Source organism: Myotis davidii, unplaced genomic scaffold (assembly GCF_000327345.1).
Source record: "Myotis davidii unplaced genomic scaffold, ASM32734v1 scaffold88, whole genome shotgun sequence".
Taxonomy (NCBI): domain Eukaryota; kingdom Metazoa; phylum Chordata; class Mammalia; order Chiroptera; family Vespertilionidae; genus Myotis; species Myotis davidii.
The window spans coordinates 2545638-2557951 of NW_006300377.1; the positions used below are offsets into that span (position 1 = coordinate 2545638).

Below are 12314 nucleotides of genomic sequence, written 5' to 3' on the forward strand. Positions count from 1 at the left end.
ATTTAGGTCACCGATCAAGGACTAAACCTCACCTTGCAAGGTCCTCATCAAAAGAGTCCATCCGGACATTGACCTGGGCCTCTCGAGTAATGGAGAAGGAAGACTTCCCTGTGGAAAAGTCTCCTTTGGCTCCTAGCTTCTCCCGGCTCTCAGAGGTCTTTCTTGGGGGAGGTGATGAGCTTTTCTCCTGGACTGCTTTGTAAGCAGTCACTCGGAAATTCTTTTCAGGCACAAACCCTCTGTGCCCACTTTCGGTTCTCTTGAGCCCTCCCCGATCCTCCTTTTTGGATCTCTCTGAGAAAGACTCCTCCTCCAGCTCCTCTGTTTTCCTTTGCTTTTCCTTCCCTGAAGGTGCATACACCTCCCATTTGCCTGACTTCTCATCCTCCTGGTTTTTGTTTGCACCGGCTATGACTTTCGACATAAATTTGGGTTCATCATCAAACTCAGATTCCTTCCTTCCTTTGGCTTTGTCCTTATCTTGATCATCCATGTCGTCCTTGTGGAAATCAGCCATCTTCTTCTCAAAGTCATCTCGGAGCTTGTATCTTTTAGGAGACTGGCTACCCCGAAAAGGCTTCTCAGAATCAGTTTTGGGAGCAAACAGATCAGATTTTATTTTTGAATCACTCAAGCCTGTGTCGGAGAAGCTCCCTTTCTCTTTCATTTTCTCTTTATCAGTATTTGATTGTTTCTGTTCCTTATCTTTTCCATTCTCTGTCTTCTGCTCATCTAGATACCTAGTTATAGAAACAAAAGGGAGACACACAAGAGGCTTCTTAAGCAACCTGATCTAAAACAGCGCCACTGGTCTTGGGTTTTTGAATCTCTGAATAAACATGTCTTGTGGGTTCCAGTGTTACCAAAGGACTTTCTCCTTGGCTACTTTCTAGTAATTTAAGGGAAAAATACATGGTCCATGGAGTTGTGTCTTACAAAAGCAACCAAAAAGAAGATAACAAAGGTAATTTTTAGGATACTAAAAAACAAAAACCTACTTACCTGTAAGTGTTCTAGGAAAAAAAAAATTAAGGTCTTATCCAACCTTCATTCAGTCACTTATAATCTGCTTTCAGCAAAATTAACATAGAATGTTCAACCTTGGACTGTTTTGCTTTTATACAACTCACATTTGGAAATACAAGTCTCAAAAGAGACTTCAAATTTGCTTCAAGTCACCTAGAAGATCTAAATATGAAATATACTGCAAACACAAATAAAAACAAAACATGTGTTAATTGAGAGCAGGGGGGAAATCATCCTACTCTTTATTATGGAAAAGCAGAGCTCATACCCAAGTCTTCTAAAGACATTCACAGTTCTGGCAAGGAACCAAACTTACATTTTAAAGTAGACTTACTGAAGGCTGGAAAGTAGATTCTTAACATCTCATTTGTACCATTAATGGAGAAATATGGTAAAACAGAATCAAAGGACAGCAGGATATCAAAGAATAATAAAAGAAAAAGGGAAATACCCCTTGCCTGGTAAATCCCTCTTGACAACCTGGTCCCAAGCCAACATCCTCGTTATGTCTCTGCTGTCCCAATCCATCCAACCACACGAAGATTCAGGTTCCAACTCACCATGTCCCCCAAGGTATAAAGACGAAAGCATTGTCCCATCCTCTCCTAACATGCAGCCCAGTTGGCTTCTACTGGGAATACACCCACCTTGTGATTTTTAAAACAAGGCCTTCCTGGTCTAAGCCTTGGACTTTCCCATTCTGCACAGTCTCCTCAACTGGAGGGTGTGAGGGTGCAGCTCTTCACCATGATGGGCTGATGTAGATCAATCACAGTAGATGGTGGTTCTTAGCGGGTCTAACAGCTCCAATGGCCATTCATTTTGGCAAAGATCATATTTTTTTGATAGCTGACCCACAAATCTCTACTGTTCTCTGGCTTACATTGGTAGAATCCAAGGCAAATTTTTAAATGTGAAAACATCATTTCAGAGTAGTTTAAAGAAACTTTATGCTGCAATACAAATTCAGGAAGGTAGGAAAGCTAGAGTTAAGCTTAAGATGTCCTTAGGTGATGCTTTTCAATTTTGCTAATGAAAAGTTTAGGAAATGGGGATTATCTCTTTACCATTAATCACAGCTCTAACTTAGATTACATTACAATCAAACTGCCAGCTGGTGAAATAAAAACACAACCAGGCCAGGGAAGCAAGATACTTGCCTCTTTGTATAGGCTGCTCCTCCTGAAGCAGCCTCCTCCTTCTGAGACGAGCCGTATGTGGAGCCAGTGGCCGGTGGACTCTTACCCACAGGGCTCTTCTTGGATGGACTCAAGGACCCAGAGCCATGGTCAAACTGACCTTGGTGTGACCCAGCCTGGTACCCAGAACCACTCTGCAGACTTGAGCCCATCTGGGATGTGCTGGAAAGTGGAGGGCTAGGCTTTGGCACAGGGCTAGGACGGGGAGACCGCCGCCTCACTACCACAGACTGGAGGGGGCTTTTCAGAGCAGGGCTCCGCTCCCGGGGACTCAGCTCGGAAACTGCCGATGCCCGTGATGCAGAACCAGCACTGTAGGTGGTGGTATCTGCCCATGGCTTCGAGCTCTCAGATGCTTTTGTATCTTGAGAGGTGCCTCCGGAGAATGTCTGCTCCTTGGCCTCTTCTCCCTGGTTATCCCCAGCAGACTGAGATGGACGGCTATCCTTGGAAGAGGACTTTTTCTCCTTTGCAGACTTGCGCTTGGAAGATTCAACTCGGCTATGGTTGGAGGAAGAACGAGAGGATGAGGAGCGCCTTGACCTGTCAGAGGAAGACTTATCGGAGTTTCTAGAATGGCTCCTGGATCTTGGTGAAGGAGACCTTCTCTTTGGGGACCGGGATCGGGACCGGCCCCGCCGAGGACTGTATGCCTGCCGATAATTCTGCCAATTTGAGCGGTAGTTCCCATAGCCTCCTCGGTTATACTGGCCCCATGGATAAAAGCCTCTGTTGCGCCCACGGAAATAATAGGGCCTTCTATAGCCTCTGTTGTGACCTCGGAAATCTCGATTCTGATATACTCTTGGGTGATTCCGCTCTCTGTTATGAGCTGGAGAATATGATCTGGAACGAGACCTAGAACTGAAAAGGGGATAAAGGGAGAAGAAATGTTAGAATTTTGACACAAACATATTTATTCTTGAAAAACCTGTCAATAAAATGTAACATTTTGAAATTCCTGCTCAGAGGGAGCACACTTAAATATTTAATCCCACTGCTTATGAATCATGTTAAGTACAAAAATACAAATAAGAATCATTTTAACAAATAAGATGCCAAGGATACTTATTATAGCACATTTTTTTTATAAATCTTTATTGTTGAAAGTATTACATATGTCCCCTTTTTTCTTCCATTGACCCCCTATAGTCCACCCCTGCCCCTCACTCCAGGTATAGCACATTTAAGTAGAGATATATTTCTGCAGTGAAAGAATAGCAAAATGTTCTTAATGCAGTAAACTAAACAAAGGCCATTTTAATATAGTGTAGTAATTGCTTATGATTCTACAGCACAGGGGATTTTACAAGAGCCTAGATCAGTGGCGGCAAACTCATTAGTCAACAGAGCCAAATATCAACAGAACAATGATTGAAATTTCTTTTGAGAGCCAAATTTTTTAAACTTAAACTATATAGGTAGGTACATTGTCATTAACTTAATTAGGGTACTCCTAAAGCTTAGGAAGAGCCACACTCAAGGGGCCAAAGAGCCGCATGTGGCTCGCGAGCTGCAGTTTGCCGACCACGAGCCTAGATCATTGGAAGCAAGGAAGAACTACAAACTACGGTATCCAAACAGTTAACTGTTCAGGTTCTTTGGCCCCTATGCTGTTATAACACTTTACTCCCCATCCTATTCACCTCTGTCTGTGCAGGGCTAATTTCTTAGTTTCCACTAAGACCTAGAATTGTAAAACACAGTAACAGATCTAAATTAAGCCACTTAACTAGGGACTTAGAAAATTCATCTGTTCAAAGCTTAAAAGATTTTTAACTGAAATCATATCAGCAAGGCATACAAGTATGAATTTTTTACTGGGGACTTGGAAATGGTCTCACCAGATCAGTTTCTGTGAACTACAGGAGATTAACTGTGTGCCACAAGAGGGCACTACTGACTGTAAGACACACAAGTACACCAGAGATTAGCAGAGAAACTATAAAACCACCCTTCCTTCCCATGCACATCTTTCAAGTCAACCTAAAGCCTAAGTTGTGTTCTTTATTGTTTAAAAATATAGAACTCTAACTTGGCAAAGGTACATTTCCAGAATCACGGGTATTGAACAGTAACCTAACTTTGTAAAAATTTTACGTCCATGGCCGAAACCGGTTTGGCTCAGTGGATAGAGCGTCGGCCTGCGGACTGAAAGGTCCCAGGTTCGGTTCCGATCAAGGGCATGTACCTGGGTTGCGGGCACATCCCCAGTAGGAGATGTGCAGGAGGCAGCTGATCGATGTTTCTCTCTCATCAATGCTTCTAACTCTATCTCTCTCCCTTCCTCTCTGTAAAAAATTAATAAAATATATTTTTAAAAAAATTTTATGTCCATGAATACCAGGCTTATCAATTGATCAAAAAGCCAAAAACTGTATTTGCTGGTGTAAAAATCCACTGGGGTTCTTAGATAACACCTTTCTTGTCAACTATAATACACATCATTAACATTAACCACTACTCATAAGTAGTTAGCTAGAAATATGTAAAATTGCTAGAAAACGCTTTCCAAAAATATTTTAATTACATATAGAATAAAAACCCTTGTTACTCAGCAGGCCTCATAGCAGGTCTGACTGGAAACCAATTATTTTATAAATAACTCCATTTAGCAAATGTGACAGGTTTTAACAACAAAATGACATTTTAAAAAAGAAATTTACATTTAATTTAATGTAAAGACAAAGTGGGCTTAGTTTTCTACTACTTATTCAGGTTCTTTATGCCAAGAACAAGAGCAACTAGCAAGGTGCATGATAATGCTGGTCATTAATGGTTGCTATTTAAGTACAATTTAAAAACAAACTTACCTTCCACACTTTTCATCCGAAAACAGTACAATATAAGAAAAAAAGAAGGAAGAGGCAGATGCAGGCTATGCAACTGAATGTGACCAGATTAAGTGACTAAACTTGAGGGAGGTGCTGTACCACCAAACTAAGGAGGATTTAATTCATGTTGCCATCCTCAGAGGCTACTGTTGCTTCTGTCACCAATTACTAGTGACGGCCCTGTGGCATACTGCATCCAAAACCCGCAGTCACTGCACAGATGCAGGAACATGAGTCTCTGCAGATTGCAAATGAAGTTATTTACAAAAAGTCACTTAAAAGGATACAGTCTGTGAAATACAAGGAAACAATCAATTTTCTCCAATTCTATAAAACTCAGCAATTAAGTTAATTTAAAGGCATGGTTTCTCAAACTCTCTGGATGGATAGTATAATTTCCTTGTAGGAGAAGGAAAACAAAAAGAAAAAAAATTATGAAACAGATAAGCCAGAAATAAGAACTGAACATCCATGGCAAATTTATCTCGGCTCTGCGAAGAGAAGTCACACTAGCATCAGGTCTAAAAGCTTGTTTTCTAGTGGAGAATTTCCTCCAAAACAGTAATTTTCTAGGTATAAGATAGCACATAAAGGGGCTCTAGACTACCCCAACACATATTGCCTGCCTATGATATTTTTTCCTCATTTGCCAAGTTGATGACCATGCCAATGATTTGCAGAATAAGCAGAAGAGATCTGTCCGGACAGATCCTCCCAGTTCTATTTATCACAAATACCTCAGAGGTGGTTAACATTTTTCAATTTGACTTGTGTCAGTTCTATTTTGTCCCCGAGTTTTGGTTGTATAGCCTCTTATTTTTGAACCAATTACTTAGTTTTTACTTACTAAATAAAGTTCTAAAATGTTACCTTTCAGAACCAAATAGGCTAAAATAGATTTAATCAGCCCAAATAAAAAACTCTGGGTGCTAGGTAGGAGTTACTAAGAGTCTTTGCTCAGTCCCAAGGCCTTGATGGTAACTTCCTAAAGTAGATATAAATTTATTTAGTGGGTTTTCCCTCTTGTTTTTTGGAGGAGTTGAGAAGGCGGGATAGAATTTTATTTATACAGACTCTGACACGACTGGGCAACAGACAGGCTCTATTTAGTCTAGGGCCGTGGTCAGCAAAACTGCGGCTCGCGAGCCACATGCGGCTCTTTGGCCCCTTGTGTGTGGCTTTTCCACAAACACCACGTGCGGGTACGCACGTACAGTGCAATTGAAACTTCGTGGCCCATGCGCAGAAGTCTGTTTTCGGCCTGGGCAAGTCTATTTTAAAGTACTATTGATAGCTGGCTCTGTTGACTGATGAGTTTGCCGACCACTGGTAGGGCTTGAACAAAGTTTGGGGGTGGAAATGCATGCCCAAAAAACATGAGAGGGAGAAAAGCTAAGAGTGCTTACCCTCAAGGTGTAATGTTATCTTTAAAAAGAAGAAAAAATATCTAGTATTTGTTTGGAGGAAAGACCAAAAATTTGTAACTTCCTGTTCTATATTGTATTGGAGTCATCAATACTTATGCACACCTACTTTTTGTTCATCCTGTGGTCTGAAATTAATTTTCAGGTAGCTTCTCACAGATTCCATTTAAGAAATTAACTTGTTCTTGTTGGGGGGGGGGGGAATCCCATCAACCATTTGTTTAAGACTCTTATATAAGTACTACGGAACCATCAAAAATAAAGCTTTTAATAGCACCTTTTCCTGAGGCTTAAATTTCATAATCAGTTCATTTAAGAAAAGGATTATAAAGACTTATCAGAAATAAACAGCAAGGGTTCCAAGTGGCAAAATTGAGAAATTACCTCCTTGCCTAATGCAATTCTGACAAAAAGTGAAATTGTGCAAAGATTCCCCTTTTGGTTTAAATACATCAATATTTTCCTAATGCACATACAGAAACTTGTATCTACTGAAAGGTTCTTATCTATTCACAAAAGAAAACTAAAACAGTTTTAAAGTCTGAAAAACCCAACTCACAACACATTAAGAGAAAAAGATGCCAGAGGTTTGGCATCCTATTCCAGGACATAATTGAAATAGGGAAATACCACCCAAAGGTGTGAAAACTGACTGAATTAAAGAATATTGGTAATAAATTTGAAAGAATTACTTGCACATTTGGTAAGAAGACCAGGTGATGTCTACATAGTGATTTTCAGATTAGTTTTAAGATGTGTTTACTAAATAGATGCAGCTTGTAATTGGCACATCCAGTGTATACAAACTCCTGATATAGTTTTTAAGGTTTATTTAGTGAGTTAAGGCTTCTTTTCCTTGCAATGTTGATCATACTATTAATCCTCTTAGCTATCTTTTCTTTCCTGATGAAAATAAACTTTGGTCCAAGACTCCAAAAACACTTCAATGAAAAATCATCAGATGTAGAGATTAAAAGTAAGCAGCTCAAATAAATACAAAATGCTTTCTTCCAAAGTAGATGAGAAATAGTATGTGCAGAGGAGAAAAGGAATTAGGCAAACAATATGGCAAGAAGAGCTGATTTAGATTTGTAGCATTTAAAGAAACCTGGAATATCTTACAGCCCAACGTCCCTCCACCTCAAGCCAAACCCTGCTCCCCCCACCACCACCATCCGACTTTCACAGAAAGAATCTAACAAAAGATCTTCAAAAACCCATCTGGCCCAATGCAACTATCATCTCAACAGACAATCACACTCACTTACCTCAGCCTTCGCTTCCTTGAACGAGAGACAGATCGACTTCGGGATCGAGACTTTGAAAATGAACGAGAACGAGATCTTGATGCAGATCTTGAGCGAGAAGAACGAGATCCAGACTTGGATTTGTTTGTTTTTGACATCTCTGAAGAAAGGGTCAGTCACTCTTCAATTACACCTAATGTAAGAAAACAGGTTCAAATAAATGAATCCCTTTGCAAACCTGAACTTCTCTTAGAAACATTTTTTTTTAATGCAGATGAAATAACTGATTAACTCCCTCTCTCTCCCCCGTCATCAAGGATTTGAGTTCTAAGCAGTACAATCCCAACAGACCCACACCACAGCAGCAGATGGAAAACCTGACATATCACACAAACTGGGTAACACTATAAAATACTGGCAAAAATGAGGAGAGCTAACAATATTCAGTGCACAGTTTTTCGCAATAAGCAAACAAGCTTTGCCAACTAAGTTAGCTGACCTGAAATGACCTGAGACACGCTTCCCAGTTCTAACAGAATAAACCATGCGCAATGATATCTTGGTTATGGTCTATCTTGGAAATGGTACACATCTGACCATTTCTCTAATTCCCAGACCTTGAAGTCATGAGGCATAGCCTTAATATTTATTTCCAAGAAAAAGGTTTTAAAAGTGCAAGAGTGAGCCGAAACCGGTTTGGCTCAGTGGATAGAGCGTCGGCCTGCGGACTGAAGGGTCCCGGGATCGATTCCGGTCAAGGGCATGTACCTGGGTTGCGGGCACTTCCCCAGTGGGGGATGTGCAGGAGGCAGCTGATCGATGTTTCTCTCTCATCGATGTTTCTAGCTCTCTATCTCTCTCCCTTCCTCTCTGTAAAAAATCAATAAAATATATTTTTTAAAAAAAAGTGCAAGAGTGTTCTCAAATATTTTAATACCACAACAACATATATGTACATCTTGTAAAATACAGGATATTAATCCATAAACATAAGACTAAAATAATTTATAAAGTGAAGATCCATTACTTTCTTCTAGCTAGTTACTATCAACTTTCTTATAGGGTCATTTTCTCCCATAAAAAAACAAAATGTCTTTCCTTTTCTTTCTCCTCTACAGGAATGAATAGGGAACCTCAAAGTTGCCCTGACTGCTGGGTTTGGTCAGTAAGGTGCGCTGTCAAGCTAACTCACTTATTCTCTTTATATCCTGCTAGAACTTTGGGCATCTTCCAAGTAGCAAAACACTGCAGTGCTAAAGTATGTGTCTACCAAAGACCAGGAAGAATAAGGAATCTGTCAAAGATTACAAAGCCAGTAAACAGCCAGAACGCCAGGGCTTTTTTCATCGCACCTCGCCATCTCACTGCTTAGCAATGGCTTCTTTTAAGTGATGCTGCTCCCAGCTTGTAAGGGAAAAATAATCATCAACAAATATTTCACCCTCTCCTACTCACAGATTTTGTTATTCAGATCTCAGCTCAAAAGCTATCTGCTCAGGGGTTTGCCCTGGCCACCCAATCAAAAGTAGCCACCAGTCATTTTCTAGGATCTAATCCTGTACCTGTTTTTTTTCCCCTTCGGAAAACTCAATTCAGTACTTGAAAACTATCTTGCTTACTTTTTTGCTTTCTATCTTTACCCAACTAGAAGGTGAGCTTTCCACCAGAAGAAATCTCAACTTGCTTATTTACTTCATGCCCAGAACAGTGTTAAAATAAAAAACAAAAGGGAAATCAGCTTTGAAATTTCCCTAAGCAAACAAAACCTGTTCAGTCAAACAAATAAAGCTTAATTTAGCTTATTTTGCATGTGCATTTACCTTAACATGTGCATTTCTTGCTTATGCCTCTGGAAATCATAAACAAAAATGAACTGTTTCCCAAGGTTAATAGGAAGTAATCACTGAAAATTCTATTATTATAATCAATCACTGTGAATCATATTCACTGCTTTTTCACTATATAGTAAGCTGCTTCATAACAACATAGACCTGAGCCTCCTTCCATGTTTTGGTTTGAGTTCTGCCAGTTTATGAACTGTGTTTTTGGTGTGTGCACAATAAACTTTTACTAATAACTGCTTCAGTAATTCACGGGTTTTACTTCTGCTATTTATGAACTACTAGAGGCCCAATGCACGAAATTCATTCAAGCACAGGCCTGCACTGGCCCTCACAGCCCTGGCTTTGTTCGGCTTTGTCCTGAAGATCATCTGGAAGGGTCATTCTGCTGTTCAGTCTAATTAACATATTAGCTCTTTATTATATAGGATTGTTAACAAATGCTTTAAAATGTGGGTTTTTTTAACAAACTTATTTTATCCTCAAAAGAGGGCTTTTTTTTTTTTAATCCTCACTAGAGGATATTTTTCCCATTGATTTTTATTTTATTTTATTTTTTATATATTTTTATTGATTTCAGAGAGAAAGGGAGAGGGAGAGATAGAAACATCAATTATGAAAGTGATTGATAGGCTGTGTTTGCACGCCCCACACTGGGGAGCAAGCCCACAACCCGGGCATGTACCTTCACTGAATCGAACCCAGGACTCTTCGGTCCATAGGCCGATGCTCTATCCACTAAGCCAAACCATCTAGGGCCCATTGATTTTTAGAGAGAGGAGAAGGGAGGGAGAGAAGAGGAGGGAGGGCGAGCCAGAGAGAAAAACATCGATGTGAGAGAGACATATTGACTAGTTGCATTCATGCAAACCAGGCACCCTTGACAGGGAACTGAACCTGAGAAAACTTTGGTTAATGGGCCGTCACTTTAACCATTGAGCACACCATCCAGGGCACAAAGAGGGCATTATTATGTCCCATTTTACAGATTTAAACCCAGCCAACCAGGCTTCAAGCCAGTGTTGGTTTTTTGTTTTTGTTTTTTAAGCCAGTGTTCTCAACCACTATTATTCCACCTCTGTAGAGCAATGTCTGGCACGCAGAAGTCACTCATAGATCTAAGTCTTTTCTCTGCTCTTACCAAGTTTAGGATCTGGTAGGAGATCTTTCCTATCTTCCAAGAGATAGGACAACTGAAAGATGGTATTTGTTTCTAATTATTACATTCATAATTTTAATAACTTCTGGAAAGGCAAAAGTCCAGGAAGCTACTATAACTCCAGTTCATAGGAAACAACCATAATCCCACAGACATAATTTAGAGAGGTCCGAGAAAGTGCCAGGAAGCCAGAGACAAAGGGTGATGAGTAAGAGATTGCGTAATGAGGACACCAAAGACCTACAGTCTGATCCTGCCAAAGGATCAAACTGTTGTGTGCTCTACCAAGGTCAAAGATACTTTTATTTGGAACTGATTTTTGGCAGCAGTATCATTATACAAAGCCAGGGTAGAGGAATAAGTTACTCAGGGATAGGAAGTGGAGATGTACATGAACAATTTATAGAAACTGAATATTGAAAATACATTTTGTTTTGCTAGTTGGCCTTCAACATATTTTGGGATTTTCTCTCTGGGTTCACTCTTGCTGAATGGCTTTCTTCTGTTACAAGTTTAGGGATAGTCTTGCCTAGCAACATCTCTGTCCAATCTTCAATTTTAGCTTGAGCCAGAAATAAAATCCTTTTAGATCATTTACACAACAGGTGAACAATATCAGACTTTAGAAGAAAAAGAACAGGCAACAGTTTGTGAAAAAGGAAATACTCATTACAACCATCAGAAATTGGAAAATTAAGAAGCTAATTTCATTCAGAGAAAAAGTTGTCAATTAAATACATACAGAGCCAAAGTTAATACGTCTACATATATTAAACTTACTAGAATTGACAAGTGCACTAAAGAGTGGCAATACTGTGATACCATCCTCACTCCTACTCCTGGAACTTCTTTAATGTGAATTGAAACTAACAGTAAAAACATCACTATACCTTGAGAATTACGTGGAATAACTTTGGATGATACAAACAACAGTTGGAAATAAATCAATAAAATACTTAACTCATTCAAGAGGACTCTATCTAGACAGTGGGTAAGCTAAAGAAGACTTGGTCCTTGCCTTCATGGAGCTTATAAACTAGGCTCACTTAGACTAATAAGCAAGCAAGCAATATTGTAGTTATAAATTCTGGTAAGTACTAGGAAGAAGACAAAGAAAATACTATGTTGGCATATATATGCAGTGTGGTAGTTATTTAGATAGGATGGTAAAGAGATGGTATTTAAGCTGTCACCTGAAGATTAAGAGCAAGTAACATGAAAAGGGAAGTGTCCAAAAGACATGAAGTTTCTTCTCTCAACAAATATACGTGATAATCTGAGTGGCCAGATTATTATGACCACCTAACATTTGTAAGCAAATTAGCTATAATTTCAATGCTAAAGTTGCTAGGCCAGACCATTACAAATAGGGAAGCAGGTTGTTTACCACGACAGAAGTGATTCTTTTCTGAAGATATGGGTAAACAACGTGATTTAACAGTCTTTGAACATGGGATGATTGTTGGCACTTTGAGCATGGGATGAGTATCAGCAAAACAGCCGAAGGCATGTTCGAATACCTTTGCTGTCTGCAGTTACCAAGATAAAACATCTCCAATTCTCATAGGAACACAAGGAGGGGAG

At 39.6% G+C, this 12314-nt stretch overlaps 1 protein-coding gene across 2 annotated transcripts in view; it reads right to left on the reverse strand.

Annotated features, from left to right (window-relative positions):
• Nucleotides 1–12314, reverse strand: part of THRAP3 (thyroid hormone receptor associated protein 3) — a 49598-nt gene that overhangs the window by 11373 nt on the left and 25911 nt on the right. For both annotated transcript variants that reach the window (XM_015572839.1, XM_006777295.2), the window contains exons 3-5: nt 7752–7923; nt 2187–3089; nt 33–740 (exon numbers count right to left, since the gene is read on the reverse strand). In XM_015572839.1, the coding sequence (XP_015428325.1) occupies nt 33–740; nt 2187–3089; nt 7752–7888 (1748 nt within the window). In that variant the 5' untranslated portion in view covers nt 7889–7923. The remainder of the gene's footprint in view (nt 1–32; nt 741–2186; nt 3090–7751; nt 7924–12314) is intronic.